The 27,503-nt window shown below is 39.1% G+C and overlaps 1 protein-coding gene and 1 pseudogene across 1 annotated transcript; both read right to left on the bottom strand.

The window, feature by feature from the left end:
- Positions 1 to 379: 379 nt before the first annotated feature.
- Positions 380 to 7,563, bottom strand: LOC145460309 (uncharacterized). Its single transcript, XM_081445069.1, has 3 exons — positions 7,499 to 7,563; positions 6,508 to 6,837; positions 380 to 1,828 (listed from the first exon to the last, which is right to left on the bottom strand). Exons 1-3 carry the CDS (start codon positions 7,551 to 7,553, stop codon positions 969 to 971), a joined length of 1,245 nt encoding a protein of 414 aa, XP_081301195.1. The 5' UTR covers positions 7,554 to 7,563; the 3' UTR covers positions 380 to 968.
- Positions 7,564 to 22,128: 14,565 nt separating this feature from the next.
- LOC145502112 (uncharacterized) lies at positions 22,129 to 23,289 on the bottom strand (annotated as a pseudogene).
- Positions 23,290 to 27,503: the final 4,214 nt, after the last annotated feature.

Below are 27,503 nucleotides of genomic sequence, written 5' to 3'. Positions count from 1 at the left end.
CATTGATCTTGTATATTCGCACTTTCGGTAAAGGAAAATGCGATTCAGTTTGAGAATTTAACCCTTATAAAACCGCTATCGTTGTGACCGAAGAATTTGTTCTTTTGACATACCAAGTGCTAGGAGGCAGAGTTTTTGGTAGGATGTAAAGCAAGCAGGTCATAGAGACTAATAAAATCCTCATTTCTATCTAGATGAACAACTTCATCCACTCGCACAAGCTAATAAAGCTGTAAACTGCCATTATCAATTTATCTGACCCACTTCAATTGAACATGTTTTGCTAATTTGACCTCCTTGGGTTGTCAGTTTTAAAATTTCACAGATTTCTGCGCTCGTAATGTTGAGTAGTTGACAGAGACTTATTCTACCACTTGCAGACTTCACCTCGCGAACATAATTGCAACTATATCACTTTCTCCGAGAAGCCACTTCAATTGCACATGTTTTGTTAAAATAGCCTGCTTGGGTTGTCAGTTTCAAAACGTCATAAATATCTACACTCTTCCGTGTGTAGTAGTTAATAAAGACTTCTTATACCATTTATAAACTTCATCTCTTGGACACAATTGCTATTATAACTTTCCCCGATCGAAAAGGTACTTCAATTGCACGTGTCTTGTTAAAATAGCTTGATTTGAAAGCCCAATACATCTTTTCACTCTCCCCATGCGCGCATGACTTGTAACGGGCCTTCCTTCTCTTTTGATGGCATTTGTTCAACTAAACCTCAAAATGTCATATTCCCGAAGGATTGCCTAGGCTATTGCTCAGGGGGGCGTTGAAGTTTCGAATTGAATGCACATAACAGTAAGAAACTTAGTAAAACGAACGACGTCTTACCGATATGAAGTTTATTTTTGTTGACTTGCTTAATCGTTTACAAGCATTATTTTCTTCTGGATCATTATTGCATATATATTTCTTAGTCAAGTCCACGGTATGACAATTCTTTACTGCTTCCAGGTTCATCCACTTCCTGAGGGTCTTCTGGAGCTTGAGGGTCTCGAGCTTGGGTATTTTGAGCTTGAGGTACGTGTTGGGCTCGAAGGTCTTTTGCTCGAGTGTTTCGATTTCGATTTCGAGCCCGAGCTGGAGTGTTTCGAGCCGGAGTGTTTCGAGCTGGAGTGTTTTGAGCTCTGATGCTTTGAGCTCTGGTGCTTTGAGCTCGAGTGTTTATGGCTGGAGCTTGGGGGCTTAGGAGGCTTTTTGCGTCCACCTCTAGGGGGATACTCGTCACGAGGAAGTCTAATATTTGAGCATCTTCTAACTCCTGGAAACAGCTTGACCCTTCGACTCGATCTGTCCCGTTTGAGGCCATTAGTTGCTATGTCGAACTGAAGAATAGCGTCCAGATTTGCTTGGGTAGTTGCCTGTGTAAGCATTCCAGGAGGATTTGGGACGTTGTTTCCAATCACTGCAAAGGTGTCGCACTGGCCATTTGGGTATAGACACGTGCCCGTAGTCCACATTGAATTAGGTTTATATATACCTGGAGCGAATAAGACAATCGGAACTGCAATTGGCTGTGGAGGTTGAGTGTTTTGAATAGCAACGAATGAAATTCCAGTTAATAGAAACAACACACCCCCTGCCGGTATGCATGTCTGCACTGCAAACGCTCGAATATTGCCTTCCCAAACTCTCCACTGTCCGGTGTTAAAAGAGCCACACTGGGGCACGGCATTGGTGTATTGATACGTAGAACGAGCGCTGTTCCGGGCATTCGCCGGGTTACCTGAGGCAGTCATATCTGGATACAGGTGACCTTTGTGGCATCCCAACGGGTTATTATGGTATATTGCATTGCTTGCTTGGTTCTGGATGCCTTGTAAGAAAGTAAAGTTAATTATTTCTAACGATATTAACAGAAAAAGGATTGACAATTTGAGAAGTTTGAAGTGACAGGGGTGAGATAGGCAATTGTTATTCCCTGAATGTTTTACTTTTGCAGGACTTGGAAAGTTTACCCTTAATTTTTCAAGATCGTCGTTCTTAATTCGTGTTAATCCTCTCTATTTTTAACCATCCTTGTTCCTATTTGGTTTACTATTATCTCTGTGATGTTTTTCAGTCTTGTACACTACTATTTTCAGTTTTCTTGTACGCGGCTCAGAGAAATCAAAATGCCATTCGACTAGGCACCTTCAGGAGATTAGCAAGAAATAGTTTTGAAAGCGTTTGGAGGTAAGATAATCACATAACAGGTCTTGTACCTGCTTATTGAACTGCCCTCGACCTTTTCCAATTTACAGAAATATATAGATTTAGGCCAGCCTCAAAGTGTAGCTCCTGGGCTGGGTTGTTCACGGCCCAATCAAGCTAACCCAGGAGAAGGTAGAATTTTGATTTGAGTTTTGTAACTTTGTGGTGAGGTTTTCTGTATATTGTTTGGTCTTCTGTTTTGAGTTTTAATAATTACTATATACACAAAACAAAGCAGCAAAAAAAAATTGTATAAAAGAAAAAGTTATCATTCGGTCAACTTTTAATCCTGGGTTAATGTTAACCGGCTTCCAAAAAATCCTGCCCTGTTTTCAACAAGTTAATCTGACATGAGCCCGCGATCCAATCGATAACAAGCACTTCGTCAGCGGTCAACTGAAAAAAAACGTGACCTCGATGAGCTGTAAACTTGAGCCCGCGATATAATCACGCGATACTGGTCAGCGGATACCTTGTTTTGACAGGTGTCAATTCATCATAACATAGATGTCCAATATCAAAGAAGTACATGGTAAACCAAGGCTACATGTCTCTGTCAACCTAATATATAGATTTAGTCACGCCTAAAAGCGGAGCTCCTTGGCTGGGTTGTTCAAAGCCTGGTTAAGATAACTCAAGTTAACAGTCCGGAATATCTCGATAAATTAGGACGGTCATGACGTCATGAAGCTATTGTTAGCGGGGAAAATGGCTGATCTTTCATGCGAACAAAGAAAATATGTTGTTTCCAGTCTCGCATAGCGTCTGGCCAGCATTATCCAGGACTTTTTGCGACCAAACGTCGAGAGGGAGAATAAGCGGCCATTTTGGTAGTGGGAGAACGTTGACTGTCGTCTAATCATTTAGTTTTTTTGATGTCACGCGACGATGTAGACGCGATTTTGTGGCCAGATATTAAGGTTAGTTAAGAGTACGCGTTATTTTCTGGTATTCATGTATTTTTCATTGCGCTGTGTATATTTTTTACTGGTTCTAGTGTTGTTAAAGTTTCATCATGCCAAATTGCACGGTTGTAAACAACGCCGATATTTTGTAAACTCTCTTTGAATTTGAGGCCTTACGAGTGTACCTGAACCGCTGTTGTTATAAGGGTTGAGTAATGCATCGTTCCTTCATTTTTATGACAGTTGTTTTCAATTTCTCTCTCTTAAGTACACGGAAGAGCATACTCGACTGCTCGAGGTACTTTGCCGAATTTTTGGGGAAAAACCAAAGGGAAAAGAGAGGAAAGAAGACGTCGCTAAGTACGCCGACGAAATTAAACAAATTTGGTAGGTCTCTGTTTTAGTGGATTCACCGAATGTGCACCCCAGTTGTATCACTGGAGAGCTAGCAGCCTGTTGAAAACCACCTGCAGCACAGAGGTGGCAGCGAAATAGACAGGCCAGGGGTAGTGCAGTGATTCCCTGTAAATGGATGCTATCAGTGTCCCAAGGAATGGCACAAAGGGTAGAGAGATTGTTTGTGTTCATTTATCAGACGTTGAGGGCCATGCAAACATGTAAGTTAAGGCTTGTAGGGGGCATTGTACTCTTTTTTTTTTAGCATTTTTTAAAAACTATACATACTACAGCTGTTCCTGGTAGACGATGATTCTTTTCACCTCCCCATGAAGCTTGAATGTACCAGAAAGTAATATTTTTGCAAAATAATTTTTATGAAAGCAAAGACTGAAAAGGTACACGAGTTTAGAATGTAGTGTCGAGTGTTGAACATTACTAATTGTGAAACTAATGCAAAACATTAATTGGTTGTGAACAGGAAACATATCTGTTTGGTTAAGAATATGTAATAAGAAATAGAAAACATAAGAGTCATCAGACCACTTGAGGGCAATCTCTTATTTAGTGAGACTAATGTGGTAACTACATTCGAAATAAATTCTTTTTTTAAAACGAAAAATACATTTTTTTTATGGTAATAATATTGACATCTGTGAGCAATGTAATAATCTTCTAAGCGCTTGTGATTTGTTTCAGGTCCTGCATTCTGCTAAGAGGCAAATTCAACGTCGAGAGTACCTAAAGAGTGAATAAAATAAAATGGATTTCACTTTCAAGACTGAAGTTGTTTTGTACACTTTAAATAAATATATAATAAAACCTTGGGACATGTGGATGGATTGTGAATGCTCCCTTGCCAACCTGTCCAGGAATTACATTTTGATATTTTTGGGTAAATAACTTGTGAAAGTCAGCAGTTATATGTAAGTTTTCATAATTTAAATGTGGAAATCAGACATGTTATCTTTTAGAACAGTAACAAATAGATTCAAGAAATATTTGAAATAAATACCAAAATGGAGAAATTTCAGATTTACAAAGAATATATTAATAGAATTTTTGACTGTCCCTGCATCTGACAACACCAAAATTTTGGATACATTTTTCTAGCTTAGTTTATTTTGTATAAAAGAACAAGAATTTCTCACTCGTATGCGTTATTGAAAATTGTGTTTTAATAACTATTTCATTTCCTCGATTTAGCCAAAACGTATAACATTTTGGACATTTACCATTTATCTTTGCTGGCATATAAGAACACGCGCGTGCTGTCGATTTCGGCCCGATAATCACTAGATAAGAGGAAAGCCTCAATTCTCACATCGATCATTTCTGTACTTAGAAAAATGCAGAGTAAAGATGCTTACCGATTGTATGGTCTCTTTCCAAAGAATGATAACTGCAGCTCGTCAAACATAGCCCGCATTGCGTTCCGTAGTGCTTCCTTCGGTTCGAGGATAATCGTCATCTGGGCAGAATTGTCGGTGACATGGAACGCGAACACAAACTTTCCTTTTATTTTATAATTTGGACAGTATTTCACTCAATTCGAGATAAATATATACCTCCTGAAGGCCCGCATTCATGGCACTGGAAAATATTAGCGACTCTCTTTGTCCGCCATCTTGAATCTCTTGGTTTGTTGTGAAACACAACACTCCAACCAAAACACGCATTCTCATTGGTTGAAACGTGAGTTTCGTGACATCAGAGTTGTCCTAATATATCGGTATATTCCGGACTGGTTAAGCGAGAATTCTGATTTAAGGAGACAATGTGTCAAGATTGACGGTGTCTCGAAAAGCAAAAGAATAAATGTGGCTGGACAAGGCCATCCTAAACATTTAAACATTTAAACATCCAATACGCTTAGCTTTGATTTTAAAGCATTGTACTGGCCATGCGGATGAATGTTTAAATGTTTAGGCTGGCCTAGTCCAGCCACATTTATCCTTTTGCTTTTCGAGAAACCAATCCTGACATTTTCTCTCCTTGCGCCCCGAAACACGTGATGTGGCAACGCGTGTTTCGCGGCGCAATTGAGTTCAAAGTACGGAACTTGATATAATGAACGGGTCATTTTGTGTGCGTTGGCTGTTGGGCCGGCGTTACATATCTTCGCTACACAGTGCTGACGAGCCCCAAGAAGGGCGAAACAGCTGTCCACTGTTGCGATCCTGCTTTATCTGTTCTTGTCATGTTAGTGTCTCGAAACGTTTTTCACGTAGTACCACCTTGCAGTCTATTGTTTGTCTTCATACATTTTTTTGGCTGATTAGATCTCATGTAGATCCTACTTTGGCAGCGTTTATCGTATGCAGTCCCTTGCAGTTTCTGGTTTCTCGAAACTTGTGCCCACGATATGGTCACGTGATACTGGTCAGTGGTACCTTGTTTTGACAGTTGTCAATTGACCATAACATGGATGTCCAATATCAAAGAAGGAGGTTATAAATCAAGGTTGCATGTCTCTGCTAACCTTTTAGCTGGGGTATGGCCGCTATCTTGCGCAAACCCGTCGCCGTCGCCTTCGTGTGTACGCGCCCACGAGCAATACCACTAGCCATGATAACCACGAGAAAATCAATTCATGGGTTTCCTTTTCTTTTCTATATGAGTATGGGGCTCCGCTTAGCGGCCCTTCGGGACACCGGAGCTCCGCTATTACTGCAAATTCGTCATAAGGTACTTCGGGTACTCTTCTCCCCCCTCGTCCCCGTAGGCTAACCGAATAGAGAGGTCTATACCCAAGCGTATCGAAATCAGTAACCGATCCTCTGGGCCCAAGTTTAGTCACGTGGACAGCCCAAACGCCTCTACACCCATTTTCATTTTTCGCGTATGACGTTTCTAAGCAACTTATGTAGCAATACATAACATGGGAAGGCTACTATGTCAAATATAATTTAGAAGGCATTACTTTCGGAATAAAGTCTATATGGGAATTAACTCGCTCACTCCTCATTCTCTTTTGGTTTAGTACATGTAAATACGTTACCGGGAGTTTGGATCCATCCATCTACATTTTGTGCTTGAAAATTAACGTTTCCCGCATACAAAACGTACGCTGAATACACTGGAATTCCTCGACCTTCATCGTGCATCGACGCGTAGTAGTATACTCCCGGCGGCTGTCTCTGTTGACATATGTATCTCATGTTCTGTAAATTAGTAGTACGTAACCCAACTGGTGGCTGTCCGTTTAAAAAGTATTGTAAGAAGCAGTTGTGGTTATGATTAAGAAAAATGTTGTTTGGAAGATTAGCCGCTCGTCGTATTCTTGTAACATCTTGATTGTAGTCGTCTTCAGTGCTGTTCTTGTTGCTACCTAGTTCACATGGAAGATAAAATACAAGCATTTTTAGTTGAATTGTTCGTAAATAAATCAAAGGCCCGTAGTTTTTTTTTTTTTTTTTTTTTTTTGTTAATTTGAGTCAAGGCGTAACTGACCGAAAACGAAATTTTCGTTTTAACCCCTTTATAAACTGAAAGTGGGATCTCTGAGAATTCTTTACGGTATGTGAAAATTTTTCTACTTTACAAATGCTGCTTCCCCAAAGCTTTTTTTGCACTTGCCAAGATATCTAGTACTATTTCTTGTATCTGCTTCTCACAGATTAAAAATCCTCTTGCCCATATAAGAAACTCGGGGTTTAAAAGCTATCAAAACGAAATCAGATTTAAGTATGGCTGCTGGTTGAAAACAAGTAAAAGCTTGAACAAAATGAGTTGAAAAACACAAATCAAAAATAACAAAGGATTCATGAATTCGGAAGATAGTTTCTCGATTGTTAATTTTTGTTTTCCTTAATGTCGATTTTTAGCGGGTTGGATCTAAATTGCAGTTCTGACGTGAGATTCATTAGAAACATTTAGGAAATTAACGTGGAGTGCTTTAAAGTCCCTTGGGGTTTGAAAACTAATATTTATGAGTATCCACTTTTAACTTCACAATCTTAGCGAGAAGCAAGAAGACTATTTTTTCTCACCTGTCTTGTTTATCACTGCCAGTCTTCCAGGTAAGACACTGGACATCATCAGCATACAAATAAAGAGAGAGAGAAACATTTCAACAACGAGCGTTTTCATCTCAACTGTGAGCGAGGGTAAACAATGTGCCAATACTGAGTTTACTGAGAATAGAGAGGAATGTAACCTCGTGAGAGAATGATGCAAGTTTAGCGTATTGGAAATGAACTTATAGCAAGAATTGTTTCTTAGGAATTTCACTAATGCATTGATTGTCCAATAGCCTGATAGGACAATATGTACTTCTAAATTTTTCATCTTATTACTTAATTCTCCGAAAACTACGATAGTTTTCAAAAGTGGAGTTCACTAGAGCGAAAAATATTGTTTGAGAGGCTCTTTAAAACTTAAGAGTTAGAACAGCCTTTTCAGAATTTTCCAGTTTTACAGATTATTTTTACACATTTAAGAAGTTAGCTTTATTGCTGGAATTGCCTGTTAACATCCAAGGGCTTTTAGACATACGCAGATTGATCTTGTTTATTCATGGTATTGCACTTATATAGGGAACGTGGAATTTTAAGAGTGCTTGTCATGAATTCAAAGCTTTCAGTTTAGTAGAATTAATGGCAATATCGCGTCTATGCTCCACTGTGAACACAGTAAAGTGCAAATTTTCGTCACACAAGTAAACAGCTTCTCCTGTAGCACGTTGTGATGATTTTCACTGAAATATTTCAATCGCACAAGGAGGTAGGAAGATGGGGGATGTTCGATTTCAATTTGCCTAAATCGTCAGTTACTGAAACGTAAAATAGTTTCCTTAAAAAAATATTTCAATACGGCGGAAAATATTGTCTGTATGGTTCTTAAAAACTGAAGATGACGAACAGGTTTTCAAAGTTTTTCAGTTTCACCAGTTTTCAATTTTCGTCTTAATGTCAAATGAATTGGAAGCAGTTAGTTAAACTTGGTTTATTTCAGTTAATGAACGACGAAACTATTTTTGAGCTAACGCTGTCACGTTTCCGTGGAAAATGGGATCTTTGAGACCTTCCTACAAAAGCTTTAGAAAAGATCTTCTTAAGAGCTAGTTTTGACAATTAAACAGATCACATCATCAACTTGTGCGAATATGAAAAAATAGAATTACTGGCAATTCCCACCCCTGTGCCACTCTTTTAAGTCAGAAGAGGACACATTTTCATTGTATAAGACTTTTCCATGGCCAAAAATACATTTTTAGAGTTTTGACGATTAAACAGATCATCATCCCACTATGCGATGGTATTTACCGATATATTTAAATTTTACAAGCTAAGCGTGGAGTAGATTTGATTTCAATTGAGGAACGTTGGATTCAAGCGAAGATTCTTTGCCCTATTTCCACTGCCTCTTCAGTTTCTGGTTCATTTATTTCTATCGGCGTAAATATTAGGCAGATTCAGGACCGGTATGTCGGCATTTTTTACTGCCTCGGTAGAGGTTGATACATTTTCTTCTCTATTTGAATGTACTTAGAATTTAAAGTGGCAGATTTACAATAGTAGTTTTTCTTTCCAAGGTGGAAATTAATATCATTCTGTCTCTTTTCAATCTTATTTCAAAAAGTTACCCACAACACCAGATGTCGTCAGTACAATCGTGATTCCATGTAATAGGAAAACATTTTCACCAAGAACGCTTCCATCTCAATTTAGCGCATGAGATTAAAACTGCGCCAACAAGCAATTTGCAAACAATATACCTGCAGGACAGAATGACACAAATTCAGATTGTTAAAAACTTGCTTGTACCAGAAGATTTTTCGCGAAATTTCGCTGATTAAATAAATTAGTTCCATGTTCGGAAATAACAATTATTTGTCTAAATGGATCTGGAGTGTTGTTAACTGTTAGTCGGCAACTCATTTGTATAAATGAACACTTTTCAATTTTACACCTGCAAAATTTTTCAGATAATAATTAAGAGAACGCGTTTAACGACAAATACAAATCTATAATGTTTCATTTTTCTTGAGCTAAAAATATATTATCAAGAATGTTTTGGAACCTGTTTACATGTGTCTGGTGACTACGAGAGTGGTTTTTGTAATAAAAACTAACGATAAAAAATCACGACGTTTCGACCTCTCCGAGGTCATTTTCAAGTTGGAGTAAAAGTTATTACATGAGGAATGTGAACGCCTTAAAGAGTCCTTTGCCCGACTGTGCTACACTGAAAATCTGGTGCAGTCTACCATCCGCCTATTCATCGATTCACATACCCAAGTATCTGAGAGGACAGAAGCTCCAAGGAGAATCGTACTTCCTTTTAAAGACCAGAAATCTGCAACTGCAGTAGGCAGACAGCCTGGCGATCTCAATCAAAGAATCAAAGCACGTATTAGCCCGGTTTACAAAAGTTGAAATATCAAGGACGAAATTAAAGTGAGGGATGTCAAACCGCCGTTAGTAAATCAGCAATGCCTGGTGTATTGTTTTGCGTGTGACCTGTGTGATTTGTATTTACTTGGCGGCACTTACACCACTTGCAACAAATAGAAGAGCACAAAGGATGGGCAGTTGGACACCACCCCAGGGAGCAATAGGATAAGAAGCAGGATGACATTAGAAAAAAAAAATATATAAGGACGTGTCAGAAAAAATTTGACTGCCTTATTTTCGTTTTTTGTTTTGTTTTTTGTTTTGTTTTTTTCTATTTTTGATTGAAGAATTGAACAACTGAACAACTGAACCAAGACTGAACAAACAGCGCGATTCAATTCGCGCTAAATTATTTGTTTAGACCAGTTCTTTAAGGTTATTAGTATTGTTTTATTGTCTCATTGTCTTAGGTCCCCTCTTTAACTTATTCTATCTCTTACGTTACATATTTTATTGTATCTTACCGTTCGTGACATTTTTCAAGTATTTTTACTGCAAGAAACATGTTTATCCTAATCTTATAAATACATTTTTACTCGCGTTTGAAAATGAACTCGAAGAGGTCGAGACGTTGTGATTTGTTATCGTTAGTTTTTATGTCAAAGAAAATATTTAATTGCAGTTGGATGGTAAAAAAGCAAGTGTAACACATTTCGAATATGCAATTTGCCAGGATTGTTAAGTTTTGTGGAACAATGGGATCGCAAAGTGTATTTGAAAATAAAATTAAGGGACAAAGCCTTTTAAACAACAAAATTTAAAGTAAATGGGAATGTATTGCTATTGAGAAAGTTCATTTTCTGTCAGTTTTCGATTATATTTGTAACTTTAAATTTGCTTGGAAGGGATTTGTATTTGTCTCTTCAATCACATGACAAAAGTCCAATGAATGTCATGCACTGAATGTTCCACTAACTTCTAATTCTACCTTTTGAGAGAAATAAAGTCGTATTTCCGGCAAAGCTAATGACAAAAATTGTTTAACTGACAAAATGTTGTCAAATACCAGAAAAGAAAATTGTAATTTGCCGAAATAAGAAGGTTTCCGATTTCAGTTATATCCAGATTCAGCCATTGTTGTATTTACAATTTTGGTCTTTGATCAGCTCCGAATTCAACATTTTGACTGTTTACTACGTAAACGTTTACCCAACCAAATCATACTCTCGAGTTGAATTCATTAGATCGGTAGCGATAGATGTTTCAAGGTTAACATAGAGCTTTAAAAAAAGTTAAAAAGGAGCCAAGAAAATTAACAGTCTTGAAAGTAAGACGAAGTGATATTTCTTGTGTTTTCAATGTTTGGAAACAAAAATTATAGAGCGTATCTTTAAAACATCATAACATCAAATGGGAACAGGTTAGATTCTGATCGATTAAATAATAGTCGGGAAAAATAGGTAAGGATATTCTATGGAAGCAAATGAACAAACAAGTGTTTTCCGGTCTTTTTTCGGTTAAGCTATGTTACTTTGCAAACGAATTAAAACACATGTTAATGGAAAAAATAAAAGTTAGCAGGGCTGGTTTGATCATTCTTTTGATTTAAAGCTAAGAGAATACAGTTCTGATTCTCACCAATGTTACATAGATTACCTTGTCCTGATTAGCTATTAGATTTCAAGCCTAAATAGAATTTCCAAGAAACTTTTGATAACACTTATTCCATTTGAATGTTCGTCTTTCAAATAACATTGACCTTGCATTTGTTAAAGGAAAATAGCTTTCAGATCAGGGGTCAATCTCTTGATAACGACAGTATACTAAACGATAGAGCTTTTTAGTCGAATTAAGCTTAAGTAGCTGATAGAGACCGAGAAAATCGTCATGCGTATCCAAATGAACAACTTCACCTAGGGAAATTACGCTTACCAGACGGGTAACAACCAAACACGTGCTGTGACAATAACCTATAATAAAGGTACCTCTCTACCACTTGTACCCTTCACATCTCGGACTCAATTGCCATATTACCAATTTCTTCGAGAAGCCACTGCAACTGCACATGTTTTGTTGAAATGATCTGCTTTGGGCTGTCAGTTATGAAAGGTCATATATTCTACAGTTTGAAAACTAAAGTTTATGTATATTGACTTTTAATTTCAACATCTTAGCGATAAGCAAGAACACTATATTTTTTCTAACTTCTCGTGTTTACCATTGGCGATCTTCCAGAGAAAACACTGGGCATCATCAGCATAGAAATAAAGAGACAATGACAGCGACTCTTTTTATTTCAAATGTGAGCGATGGTTAAAAAAAAAAACAAACAAACAAAAAAAAAAAATGCGTCACCGCTGAATTTAGAGAAGACAGGTCTTTAACGTCGTGAGAGAATGGGACGAATTTACTGTATTAAAAATGCACTTTTAGCAAGAAATGTTTGTTATAAATTTCATTACCGTGCTGATCCAATGGTTCGATAGGATAATATATACCCATAAATTTGTCTATTAAAGAGAACATATATTTTGAGAGGTTCTTCAAACTTTTCACTCATTCATTCTATCGTAATTACTGGAATTAGCGACCGAAGGCGCCTATTCGAGGGGGCGCTTAATCGAGAGAGAGACAGAAAGACAGAGAGAGGGGGAGGGGGCGCTTATTTAATTTTCCTCGATCGTGCCCTGACATGATCACTTTTTTTTTTTTTTTTAATACATCATCTGCGCGAAAGCAACAACATAAGCTGTTTATCGACATAGAAAAACTGATCCAAAGTTTAAAGGGCGGCACCGTTAGTACTTATAATTTTTCTCTAAACTTAACGTGTTTAGAAACGAAACCCGAAATTGTAGGATGCAAATGAGAAGAAAAGAAAACATGTGTCCCGTATTCTAAAGATGTAAATTGCTAATGACTGTGTAAAAAAGGCTGGATGAAAGTGATTATTCACGACGAATAATATGTATATTCTTTTTTTTTTTTTGTCTAATTACTCGTCCACAAAGTGGAGGGCGGAGATGGGGGCGCTTACTTTAAATTTTGGCCGATAGGAGGACGCTTATTACTAAGGGACCCTTATTCGAGGAAGGGGGGCGGGGCAGGGCTAATTCGAGGATTTACAGTATTTAAAACTCGGCAAGTTCAAGATGATTAGCAGGATTTTTTGAATTTTTATTCGCATCCATTTCAAAGTTTCGCTTGATTGTCAGAATAGCATTGGGGGCATGTACATGTAGGTTGCACTTGGTTTATTTTAATTGTTGGACTTTATAGACACGCAAAAACCAATTAATTGCTATGTTCAGTTTATCCGAGAAGCCACTTCAATAGCACATGTCTTGTTAAGATAGCCTGCTCGGACTGTCAGTTTTGAAAGGTCAGATATTTGTTCAGTCTTTCACTGTACGCAGGGCTTGTAAAAGGCTTCAAAAACCAGAAGAAAGACTTGACTGGGGTTAAAATACAAACAGATTTTGTTTCAGTAGAAATGGTTTTTTACTCAAGTTGGGGACCTTTAAAAAGCTTGCCCGTAGCGACGTCTCCAAAAGCTTAAACTTGGCGTTTCTCGTAGCATTGTTAAATATTTAATTTGCATCATCTGGCAATGGATCTTTCATCAATTTACCTAGAAACCTTTCTTGTTTTCCAAGAGAGTTACAAATTTTCTCTTAAGTGACAAGACAAACCAATTTTATTAATGAGGAAACTGCTTGGGACACCCAAGCTGATCTTACTTTGAGAGTTTCTCACGAGAATTTCAGTTTCTTCACAAAAAGTTCATGCTCTAGGGAATAATCATAATTGTATACTTAAGCGAATCACGCAAGCGTGATCCAGAACAGAGAAACGCAAGTAAAACCCATGACATAACTCACATCAAGAATACAATAATGAAATACACAGACGACGCAATAGAATTTGAGATGTGTGAAACAACCTGTCGTAACAGGTTTGTGGTGTATTTGAATTCAACGAGGCGAATAAATTTGAGACAAGATATTTTCTGGTTAAGGATTTTACTGATTTGTCAATTTGCATTATCTTTTACACGCATTATTTTCTTTTTCATCATCATTCCACATAATTTTTGCTCATCAGGTTCGTACTACATGTATAAGGGTTTTGTACTGCTTACATATTTATTCGCTCTTTTCGGGATGGGGTACTCGGTCTCTGGAAGTTTAACATCCACGGATTTTTTTTAATTCCTAGAAACAGGTCGAGCTTGTCTTCCACTGTGCCCCTTAAAAATTAATTTTAAGGTTTAAGATTTCTTGTTGGCGTTTCCGTGACAAAGTCTCTTTTAGAGGGTGAGGTTTTCAACCTCACACTAAACACCCAACCTGGAAGGCTAGGAGGCTATTAGTCAGGGCTCTCCCCTAATGGCCTGTCCGGCAAGGTTGAACCTGCCAGGAGGATGACAGAAATGTTACAGAAAATTCGTTTAAGATTGATCATTATTCCAGTTAAAGACAAGAAATGCATTAAGAAGACGGGAAGACTTGGCGTGTTCAAGTTTACAAATTTACCAGTCTTTTACCAATAACCTTAAAAGAAATTCAGCGGGGTATTTCACCGAACCTAATAAATTGAACAAACAACACGAAGAAGTCTCCATACTTTGGAAACGAATGACATCATACGAGCGTCAAAAGCTGTCAATTATAACAAATCAATGGCTTCCCTTCTTCGAACCGTGCACAGAAGAAGAAATTATAACAGCCTACGTAGAGGTTGTCACTACTAACACAAAGAAAACTTTAAAACTCGTCTGGCGGTATTTACAAATACAGCTTTGTTACTTTTAGACGTGATGTTATCGATATACAGAGAAAAATGACAGGAAATTAAGCTTATTTGTTTACACTATGCAACTTTATATTCAACAACGACTCTAGTCTTAAGGCTGGTTTCCATATGATCGCAGACGATCGCAGACGATCGCGGATCGCAAATCGCAGATCGCAGACGATCGCAAAGAGAGTTGTTTCCATATAATCGCAGACGATCGCAAGCGATCGTAGAGCCGACGGTTGCATACATTTCGGACAGCGGAACTGTCAAAATTACACGCGCGTTGTGGTGGGGGGAAAATCGCAGCAAACAATATGGCGGACGTCGAGGAGGAAACTTTGCTGCAAGCAAACTTATTTCTTCTTTTAGTCAACCTATTTTGAAATTCCCATGGCACTGCATCTCGCCGATCCAGAAGGTAGCGTTTTCAATCGCTTCAGATAACGACCATACGCAGTTCTTATGTTGCGGAATTTGACCTCCGCCTCAGCCGCCGATAAATTAAATTTCTCCTCGATTTTTCCCAGCAGTTAGCCTTTTTGTTTTTGTCTTTGAAATCTTTACTGTTACGGTGGTAAACGCACTGATATCGCGCAACTTCCTCCATAAATTTCTCGTTACTGAAGTTACGTTGTTCAACGCCAGCCATGTTTACAACAAATAAGCGGTTGCTTTGTTGCAAAGACGTGTTGAATCATGGGTCGGTATTCAAAATATTATGGGATACGTTTCGATCGCAGATCGCAAAACTTTGGTTTCCATATGATCGCACGATCGCAATTGATCGCAGACGGTCGCAGAAGTGTGTTTCCATATGATCGCAGACGATCGCAGAACTTTTTGCGATGTGCGATGTGCGATCCGCGATCGTCTGCGATCATATGGAAACCAGCCTTTATTGTTTGAAATTTATCAAATTTTTCACAGCATGGTTACAAATCGGCTAATAAGGAAGACTATAAACTCTTATCATATGACCCGTACGGCCCCGCGCGCAATTTCCTTGGAAAACCATAAGAAAAAAGTTCCCGTTTGAGGGCCGTACACGTCGAGGTGATAGGGCCGGAAAAACGCGTTCGGCCCTACTAGAAATGCGTACGGCCCCGCAAAAACAATGCGAAACAATTTTGTTGCTACAAAGTGTTTTCTTGAAAATGAGTGAAAGCGAACATTCGGACAGTGAGTTCTATTATCCCGGTGAACTGTCGGACGCCGATATGCTGCAATTACCTACTCACAACGAAGCAACAGAAAGAAAGTCACTACTCTCGAATCAAGAAATTAAGAAATTTATTACGAGCCAACAACAGGCAAACACCGTGAAAAAAAACAACTTAATTACGATATGAACTTATTTCAGAGATTTCTAAACGACAGGTCTTGGAAATCCACCCAGAGGAGCTGGACAGTCTGCTGTGCAATTTTTATATCACTGCTAAAAAAAAGGACAACTCAGAATACGAACCTGACACAATGCCCTCCTTCTCGCGAAGTATCCAGCGATTCCTGGATGACAACAACGCGAAGGTAAACATCCTCCAGGACGAAGAATTCAAGGTATCGAGAGAAGTCCTGAAATCCAAACGTCGAGAACTCAGGAAGCGGGGTAAAGGAAACAAACCGAACGCCATTGTAGCTCTGACAAACGAAGACGTTGAACGCATTTTTGAAGAAAACCAGTTTGGCGTCCATGAGCCTGAAGTACTTGCGCGTACGATGTGGTTTTTACTGACTCTTCACTTTGGGCACCGAGCAAGACACGAAGCAAGACAGATTAAATTTGGTGACATCGCTTTGAAAAAAGACGAAGCAAGTGGTGAAGAATACCTGGAGTGGACAACCGAGAGAGAGAGAGAGTAAAACCCGCCATGGCGATGAAATGAACACGAAAGATCTTTCCGTCCGAAAGCGTACGAAACAGGCGATAGCAAATGTCCATTGTCTTGCTTCAAAGAATTTGTATACAGGAGACCAGAAGAAGCCAAATCTCCAGAAAGCCCATTCTTCCTAGCTATTCGTCACCGGCGAAATCCATAAGATAAAATTTGGTTCCTAAACAGCCCCATGGGAAAGAATAAAATTGGCGAGTTCCTTTCCAGCGTTACGAAAAAATTGCCAATGTCTACGGGCGTTAACTTTACCAACCATTCCGTACGTAAAACATGTATCAAGACCCTCCTAGATTCGGGAGTATCCCACAGCAATGTAGCCCAACTAAGTGGTCATAAGAGTCTTAAAAGTCTGGATAGCTATGCTGTGGCGTCCAGTGAGCAGCAACGGCAGATGTCGAAAATACTCAGTGGGAAAGAAAACAACTCCAAGCCCAAACCGAAGCCAAATGCACCGATGGAAAATCTCCAAGCTCATATAAGCAGCGGCAACGTCCAAGAATCCATACCAACAAGCAGCTTATATTTAGGAGCAAGCATTTGGGTGCTAAACATCCAGAATCTTGTCCTTCCTGAAGCTTCCAGCTCAAATCAAGCTCTTGGCATTTCAGCTCTGAAGAAACGCCGCCGCCACGTTATCGAGTCTTCAGACGAAGAAGATTAGAGTAAAATCTCGCGTGCAAGTTTTGCACAGTTGATCTTTTTTCTTTTCAGCTACTCTCGCCTGTAACAAATTCAGATGACATTTTGCCAAAATGAGAGCGTTTGCTTGAAAAGTTTGTCAGGATATTTGTATTTTTCAGTTTGCAAACAACTTGTGGTGCCAATACACTTCACTGGCTTATCAAATGAATTGCGTGAAATCATTGATTCTTTGAAAATGCGCGCGAAACGAGGCAATGCTGTCACGCGCGTGTCCTCGTTCCACCAAAAAAAATGAATATGAAAATAATAATAATAATAATAATAATAATAATGATAATAATAATAATAATAATAATAATAATAATAATAATAATAATAATAATGGTCATATGATAAAATGCTTATTGACTGAGTGAGGTCGGGCCGGACGGGAAAATATTTGGCTCTCGGTCAGGACGCACAGACTTCGCTGCGCTCGGTCCGTACGTCCTGACCTCGAGCCAAATATTTTCCCGTCCGTCCCTTCCACTCAGTCAATAAGTACATATTATTAAAGATATCAGCTTAACTTATAAGCTTATCTCGCCGAATTACCCAGGCAGTGAGGCCTGGGTTTAAATTTCGACTCTATTTTTTTTTTCCTCGTTCAGTCACAAATCGCCCTCTGGTCTCTAAAGCACATGCGTCAACTGTGCATGCGTACAGCACATGGAATTTAGTGAAGTTGTCGTCGTGAAAAGTTAGCACAGATTCCATGATTTCTAGGGCGATGAAATCACATACAAACGAACACACCGTTCGCCGTAGACCAACACTGAAGGACGTTAAGCGTTTTCGGAACGGTCGGTCTGCAAACCCCACGAGAGATCAATCTACGAGCGAACATTTTGAGTGAATTTATCAAGAATCGTGTTATACCAAAGGAGATATCAACCGGGGCTATCAACTCTTCAACTTGATAAAAAGCATCTTCAGAATCATCATCGTATTTTTAGACGTGATCGTGAACCAAGTAGAATACCACCACGAACTCAAGAACGTCTGAGCAACAAGAGCAGAAAGGTTAGAGAATCTGTTTACGAATGTATCTGTTCGAGTACACCAAAGTAAACTTCGTAAAGTTAACAAAGTTAAAATCTCGAACTAAACGATATTCTATCGTTATTTTCTTGTAACAGAGTTATGTGTCTTTACAAGAATGAAACCCATGTAGCGAATAATTGTACATTTAAGCTGAAAGAAAGTAATGTATGTTGACCCCAGAAAAGCAATTCTTGGCTTACACTGTAACGCAATCCTGACGCAATAATAATAAAAACAAAAATTATTCGAAAACTATTTAGTGGATAAAATCAAGAAATTATGATGTTGTGGCTTTTACTGATGTTTTAAGATTCGGTGTGGCGGGGTTATAAGAGGTAACAAACGGTAGAATTTCTTTCGCCTTCTTTGTTTTGTTACGAGGAGCCTCTGTTCTGTCTGAGAACTAAACTTCAGTCCAGATTTAATGAACGAGCGCCGTGGGCTAGCCTCTGTTGTAGAGTCTTTGCTCAAAATCTCGTTTGTCTTTATAAAAATTCTCTTTGACTGAGTTGGTTCTTAAAAACGTAATGTTTCTCCTTTGATGAAACCCTTTTTCGTATTGAATGGGTGGCAGGATGGGAAGTGTATATACTGAAAAGTTTCAGTGGGCTTGCAGTAGGTTTGTGAATCGAGAATTTTAAGAGTTGAAAGGCGAGGTCCTTTGAATACCTCTGTGTCGAGAAAAACAGCGCGCTCGGATGACATTTCTCAAGTAAATTTGATCGTAGAGTGGAACGAGTTAGCGAAGTTAACAAAAATGGAAACTTCTTCCATTGGAATGTTCCACAAAGAAACTATGTCATCGATAAACCTCTTCCCAACGAAGGGTTTCAGTGGGCTAACGCTAGCAGTCGTTTTTCAAGGTCCATCATGAAAATAACCGAGAAAGCGACCGCCATTTTAGTTCCCATAGCAATGCCGTGAGTTTGTACGAAGTGTTTCTCATTAAATTTAGAGGAGTTTTCTTCAAGCATGAGCCGCATTAGTTCCCGTAAATCGCTTGTCGGGATAGGTCATTTCTGCTCATAGTGATCTTCGTAACAGCGGCAAACAATGTCAATTCCTTCTTCTTGAGGAATTTTGGTGTATAGAGAACTAACGTCAGGGGTAGCTAGTATCACATTGTCTGGAATTTACGTGTTTTCAATAAAATTGATGAAGTCGGTAGTGTCTTTTATGTAGGACTCTTGTTTTATTGCAATAGGTTGTAATAGTGAGTCTACAAAACTAGAAATACGCTCTATTGAACCACAGCTCCCAGAAACGATTGGTCTGCCGACTGCGTGGTGTTTTCTTATGAATTTTAGTCAGCGTGTAAAATTTTGGTATACGTGGTTGTTTAAGATCGATTGTTAACCATGTGTGAGTCATTAGGTCGATGTGTTGTAAGCCTTCATCTATCTTTTGTGCAGTATCGTGGATGATCGTTGTTGTTCCTTTATCAGCTTGTTTCAGGTTAATTTTGCTGTTGCATTTTAGTGCGCTAATAGCATTTATTTCGTTCGCTGAAATGTTATCAATTTGAGGGCGGAAAACTGCTGAAGCAAGTTCGACATTGGTTTCCTCCAAGTAATTTTCTATAGCAACCGAGTTTTGAACAGGTGGTTGCCAGGTTGACTTGTCATGGAAGGGATGGGAAGAAGTTCTCTGTATATTTGCGAATGTAGCAAGCAGGACGAGAGTAACTGGGACTAGCCCAAGTGATTATTATGGGATTGAGAAAATGGATCCCACGAGGAAAAACAAGATAGCAAGAAACGACAGTCGAGGAGAAACGTTTTGTACATGTTAACGTAGTTTACTAGTTGTTTTCGCGTGATTAAAGTAATGTGCAAACATTTGGTGACCCCGACGCGACAGAAAAGGCCATCGAAATGTCGAACGACGTCGAAGAGTTGCAGATAGATGTGAGAACTGCTATTTGTCGACTTGGCGAAGCAAGCCTCCGCGAATTATGTGCAGGGCTGCAGGTCGAAGTGAAATTCATTTATTTATTTATTTTATTTAACATTTCTTTATACACGGTTAAAAATCATCAGGTAATACTAATATTTAAAAATTAATACTAATAAACTACTAATAAACAGTCCATGCTAAATACTAATTGACAAAAATTGAAGTAGTAAATCCTAATTTAAATATTAAACTAATCCTGTTTTCCATGAATGCCGTGTCTAACTTTGCTTTTGAATTGATTAAAGGATTTTAACATCCTGAGATTGCAGGGTACGCTGTTCCAGAGAGTTCCACCATTGTAACTAAAGCTATTTTTCATATGGTTAGTTCGTGGATGAGGTACAACCTGTTTGTTTTCGGAATCCCTTAGAGAATAGCGCATTCCAGTACGTTTTACAAATTTAGACGATAGGTATTCAGGAACCAAGCCATTTAAAGATTTATATACCATTAAGGCTTTCTGAATTTGACACTGGGTACACAAATCTTTCCAACCCAGTTGTCGTATTAGACCTTTGGCATCAGTATCATAACTAGAGGAAGTTAACACGCGAGCGTCGCGGTTCTGAAGCTTTTGTAGCCTGTCCGACAAAGTTTTACCGCAATTACCCCAGACAAGATTGCAGTAATCAAAATGAGGTTGAATTAGAGCACTGTATATATAAAGTAGTGTAGCTGGTGGAACAAAAGGCCTAACTCGTTTCATGGCACCAATCCCAGATGCAATCATTTTAGACAATTTATCAATATGGGTTTGCCAAGTTAGGTTTTCGTCGATCAACACATCGAGCGATTTGACTGAGGAGACACGATTTATTGGAACATTATTAATTGAGAGCTCAAGTGTATCTGGAAGGGTACTCAATCCTTGTCTGGAACCAATTAACATAAATTCAGTTTTAGTCGCGTTTAAAGTAAGTTTGTTAGAAGTAAGCCATTTGTTTAAATTACTTAGATCGTGACTTAGATTAGACTGTATAGAGCTCAGATCAGCTCCCGCATATGTGATGTGGGTGTCATCAACATACATCCTAGGCTGACATGATGGTAAGCAGTTGGGCAAGTCGTTAATGTAAATAAGAAATAATAGGGGACCTAGGATTGTTCCTTGAGGTACCCCACATTTTAGCGAACAGGTTTGAGAAAGAGAACCATTAACAAGACATCGTTGTGTACGGCTAGTTAAATATGAGTTGAACCAGTCAAGAGCTATTCCTTGAACTCCGTAAAGGTTCATTTTAGTTAAAAGAATTTCATGATCAACAGTGTCGAACGCTTTTTTTAAATCGAAAAAAACTACAGCATTAACATTTCCGCGATCGATATTAAACTCCCAACTATCGATAGCTTCTAATAGAGCAGTAACAGTTGAATGCAATGAGCGAAAGCTCGACTGTTGTTTAGAAATTACGTCCTCTTTAGTTAGAAAGCTATATAGCTGGTCATACACGATCCTCTCGAATACCTTAGCAATTACTGGAATGACTGAAATTGGTCGATAATTATTTAGATCAGATCGCTCACCCTGCTTAAACAACGGAGTAACTCTAGCACATTTCCTATCGTCAGGAAATATACCAGAAGTCAAAGACTTGTTAAAGAGGTCAGATAAAGAGACCGAAATAAGATCAGCACATTCACGGATTAATCTAGCAGAAATGTTATCAAGACCTGTTGCTTTAGATCTAGATAATTTGTTTAGATGAGAAAAAACAATATTACTGCTAGTTGGACAGAAATGGAATGTTTTGTTGTTACAAGTGTTAAAATTAGTGTAACTCGAATCATCATTTTGACCTATTGGAGGTATTTTATTGGCAAGTCTGGGCCCGATTGTTGAAAAATGGGCATTAAAAGTATCTGAAATTTCACTAGAATTATTGATTACAACGTCATTTACTTTTAGTTCTTTCACAGTCTCATTGCTTTTACGGCGAGATGTAAGTTCATTAATTGTTTGCCAAGTTTTCTTAGAGTTGCCCTCAAATTGCATAAAAGCTTCGAAAAATAAGATGCTTTAGCAGTTTTGATCCTATTATTTATTGAGTTTCGCAGCTTTTTATACTTTGCCCAATCGCATGGATCATTTGACTTAACAGCCTTTCTCTTGGCAGCGTCACGATCGCGCACTCCTTTCTTCAAGTCTGAGTTGATCCAGGGTGCCTTATGTGATCTTATACGTTTAGTTCTAAATGTAGCATGAATGTTGACAACGCTCAGAAATTTTGCTTTCCGGTCAGCCCACAAAATATTTGGATCATCAGAATTACAGCTCCAGTCTTGTTGATAGATATCGTTGCGAAATTTTCCACGATTAAAGTTTTGAAAATTTCTGTAAGATATGGTAGAATGCCCCTTTGATGGGAAATCGGGAGATAGTTAACGATAAACATAAATAAGGCTATGATCGCTGATGCCAATATGAGAGACACCGGGACAGACTACCCTGTCAACATAGTTCGTATAGATTAAGTCAATTAATGTTGATGAGGATTCAGTTATACGGGTCGGTTCAGTGATGAGTTGTTGGAGCCCATATAAATCAGATATTTCACATAAACGACGAGTATTCGTATCATAATGGGGAGAGGCCAAATTGCAGTTAAAATCGTCTACTAAGTAATATTCAAAGCCAAGGGAATCTAATTTACCGACAAGTGATTCATAATACGAAAATGACTCTATCGAGAAACAAGGAGGTCTGTACCAAGTGATTACAAAAAATGGCTTTGAATTGGGTTTACGAATTTCTAGACATAAATTTTCAAGGTTAACTACATTCAAATCAGAACGAACCACAAAATTAATCGAAGTTTTTAAGTAGAAGCACACACCTTCACCATTTCTATCTCTATCACGACGAATTAATTCATAGCCTGGAATATGGAGCTCACAACTTTTGATAGATTCATCAAGTTTGGTTTCGTTAAGTGAGAGAATATCAATAGAATAATCATCAAGATCAATTCTAAGTTCATCAATATGCTTTGTAAGACTATTGATATTTAAACCGGCAATTTTAAAACCGCGTCCAGGCGGTAGAGAATAAGAGATATTTGAAAAAGTGGCCATTGGGGAAGAGGATGATTATTTTCTTTAATTAAAACAGGATCCAACAAATTTGTTGAAACATTAGACTCGACATTCATGGAACTCGGGGATCAATTATTCCTTAAAAAAATTTTAAAATTTCTTTGCAACAGTTCGTTACCTTCTTTATTTAAGTGGAGTCCGCCTTTGTTAAGTTCCTTTGAGGTAATGTTTGAGTGGCTTACGAGTTTCCAATCGTTTTGCTTACAAAATTGCTTCAGGCGTCGGTTAACAGCTTTGACTACATCACCGTAGGCATCGTTCCTTGTTGTTAGTTCAGATACCATTATCTCTGCCTCACACGCACCCTCAATTTCTCTGGCTAAGTTAACAATAGCATCCGCGACGTCATTCGGCTGGGAAGATCTCAAATCGTTGGTGCCCACATGTAAACAAATTTGGTCGGGGGATCTTTCAATCGTAGGAATAATGTGTGATTTCATGTCATGAATGTTAGCTCCAGGGAATGGCTTGACAACTACTCGGTGGCCCACGGCTTTAGCAACTTTTATACCATGAACATTCTTTATGAGGCAGTCTCCGACAACGACTGTTCTCCGCTCGTCATTCTGTGCTGAAGCCTCACTGTCGGTACGGTTAGGCTTGTTGTTTGTGGAGGTATATTTAGATTTCGTTCTAGTTGAAGACCTTCTTTGTTTCTTGTTAACACCAGTTTTAACAGTTTTCCAATCATTAGTGTTCTCTTGAGACTCTTGATCCTTAATTTCATCTTGAATTAATGACTTTGAACTATGCAAATTTGCCGATGATGGCGTAGTATCTGAAATGTTCTCTCGGCTTTGTTGGTACAGATCTTTCGAAATAATTGAAACAACGAGTTTTAAGGAATCTCGCTCCTCTTTTATACGGTCGTAACGTTCGCTCATGGCGACCATCTGTGTACGTAAATAGTCGTTTTCTTCTTTAAACCTTTTGATCGACGACTCCAAACCTGCTTCAGTAGGGCGATCATCCGAGCAGGACATTTTTTGTTTGATGTCACGTATCTCAGATTTAAGATCTTCAATAAGAGGACTGAGACGATGATAACATGGACAATTTCTATCCTCGGGTTGGTCATCATTAGTCTTGACAGCCTCGATGTCTTTAGCGACGCTCTTGTTGGTAGGACTCGGGCGAGAGTCTTCGTTCAAAATTGCTGACTTCAGTCTCTCAGACAAAGCGGCTTTATTCCCTGCTTTAGTTAAACCTCGCATGTCAAGTTCAGACTTGAGTTCTTTAAGGCTAAGGTTTTTAAGTTCTTTTCCTTTTAGGGCCGTTCGAAGTAGTTGTTCGTTTTTACTCGTCCCACCATTGCCAGATTCAACAAGATATTCGCAGGGATGAGTAACTTTCACAAGAAAACTGCCGTCATTCGTTGGATTAGTACATAACATTGAAATATCCGGCAAAGAAGATGACTTTCGCAACGTATTCGAGGAAGAAAATGAACTTTCTTTCGGAGCACATGTCAAACGTCTTGCCGCCATTATGCCGAGGAAATTGGAATTGAGGCATTAAAGAATCTCAGAGCTACAATTAAAGAGAAGGAGGAGAAGAAACCAGTCGTCGCGAAGACCGAGGAAGAGAGTGGTGTAGTAAACCTCGAACACGAGGAGAAGAAACCTGCCGTTGAACTAAAGTGCAAAAATATCGACACCTAAGGAAAGCCCAGCGATCGCACCGTTCAGAAACGAGTTCAAAATATCAGGGCAGATTGGAGATTCGCGTCAAAAGGATCGCTTGAGCTTCACCAGCCTAGCCCACAAAATTGACGCCGGCTTAAAGTGAGGCTAAAAGGAAGAGGAAATTATCGAGGCCGTTATCCGAGCAATCAACTCAGGCCTGAGATTGAGGAGCTGCTTGGAAGAAAAGCTCGATTTAGAACTTACCAGATTACGCAAAATACTCGGGTCACATTATCAGGAGAAAGGGGCTACGGAAGTGTATCAGCTGCTCAATTCGGCAGTACATATACAGGAAGCTGGGGAAACACCTCAGGACTTCCTGGTTCGCCTCCTTGATTTAAACAGAAAGTACTTTTTGCATCGCAAGAGGAAGGATCTGATTTAAAGTATGACCCAAAGCTGGTACAGCTGGTAGCTCAAGTGACTACCCCTAATGAAAATCGTACACCCGTTGAGGACAAAACACCAGAGAAGCCGGTGACTTTGACTTATAGTCAAATGGGAGAGCCTGATTATTAACGTCTACAACCAGTAGTAACTTCAATTCAAGGTCCTCCAGTTATATCTCCCTACCAAGTCATCGGCAATTTCCTTACACCTTACTACACCTCACACATCCCGTGTATTCCGCAGTTGCAGTATATCCCACAGCCCGTATGGATACACCAGCACTGAACACTGTAATAGTCACATCTGACCGCTCCGCGTATTAACCATAGGCGAGCAGAACTGTGCTGAATTATTACTAGTTTATCTATTATCTACAAAACAGAAACTCAACAAACACTACGGATGATGGAGATGTATGCAGTTAGAAATCAGAACACTAACACTCCCTCGAGTTATGGCCAGAATGACTTGTATTTTATTTTTGTATACCTTCTGTAATGTCAGGACAACATTTTTTTTCGTGGAGGGGAGTGTGTAACAAGCAGGGCGAGAGTAACTGGGACTAACTAAAAAGACGAGAGTAACTGGGACTGGCCGAAGTGATTATTATGGGATTAAGAAAAAGGCTCCAAAGAGGAAAAACAAGATAGTAAGAAACGACAGGCGAGGAGAAACGTTTTGTTAACGCAGTTTAGTAGTCGTTTTCGCGTAATTAAAGTAGTGTGCAACACGAACATGTATTTTAAGCGCATATTGTTCTAACAAAATTATCGAAACCCTTTAACAAGGATTTGTTTGAGCTAGGAACTGGAGGGGTTGGTATAAATTCAACGCCTCTCGAAAGAAGTGTAACCTCGTCGTTTGAAAGAGCTTAGTTTGAAAGGTTCTTACTGTATCTTTCGTTTTACGCTCTAGTGTCATGGGTTACAAATTTATTGTGACTGTTTCGTCTGAGTCAGCGTTTTTTATAATTATGACTCGTTGGAACGCATCGTTTGGGGTGGGTAGGTTTAGAGTCAAAGAAAGACACACCAGTGTAAGGTTCAACTCTGTCTTTATTTACTTTCATTGATTTGCTTAGTTGACAAAACGTTTTCTGTAGCTAGGATAACTGAGTCTGCATGGAAGCGAAATTACAAGTTTTGTTGACCAATGTGTGTTTTCTGAGTTCTAGGCCTAAGCCTTGGTCTGGCTTTGTTGGCAGGTTGGTTTCTGGAAGCCTGGGAAATGTGCTGTTTCGGGCACAGGTTCGCTAGTAGCTGCTGCTCAGCTTTGATGGCCTGGTTGTCTACAGCTAAATTATTTTCCTGCTGTTTGGTCATAGGGGAAAGCAGCTCCACATGGGCTCGGTGACTAATCTGGTCCAGGGCGATCTGGAATTCTCGGTCGAACATGATGTGTGGTTTTGGTCTGTACTGCAAACCGTAGGGACACGTGGAGTTCTTTGCGTGTTCTCTCAGGACTTGGAGCGACCGTTTACATTTGGCTCGTCTGGTCTTCAGTGTAGTTAGGCGATTCCGGATGGATTTGCTTCCCTCGTCCGCTTTGCGCTTTTTGGGGGCTGGTTCTGCGTCTGGAATCTCGTTAACTGGACTGCCGTGGTCACGTCGTCTTTTTGGTGACTTGATTGGTGATAGTGCGGGCACTTGGCTGTCCGCCATATCTATTAAAATGGCTGCCATCTCTGTATCGGATATTATCTGCGCCGTGGTAGAGTTCTGAAGAGAACTGTTTGTCAAGCTTTAAGTGCAGAAACACGACGGGCATTTGAGAGCACGAGGGAAATGTTGAAAACACGAGCCTCAGGCGAGTGTTTTCTACATTTCGCGAGTGTTCTCAAGTGCCCGGAATGTTTTATCACAGTGTAATACACAGCCTAGGCTTCTTCATTTGCTTTATGATATAGAGGTAATGTGGCGAAAAACAATAAAACACGCTTTTTCTATGTTTTATACTCTAAAAAAACTGGGTTTTTGACCAATCAGAGCGCGCGCAGGGTCCTATCTATATTACAAACACAGACACTTTCTATGGTAATTCACAAATTAAGGAGCAAAAACGTTTGCCGAGTGCACTTTGACAGCAAGTTGTATAAAGAATCCCCTTAGTGTAAGATCT

This window comes from Orbicella franksi, chromosome 11 (genome assembly GCF_964199315.1).
Source record: "Orbicella franksi chromosome 11, jaOrbFran1.1, whole genome shotgun sequence".
Taxonomy (NCBI): Eukaryota; Metazoa; Cnidaria; class Anthozoa; order Scleractinia; family Merulinidae; genus Orbicella; species Orbicella franksi.
The sequence above is the reverse complement of the archived record's forward strand: the minus strand, read 5'-3'. Positions and strand labels throughout refer to the sequence as shown.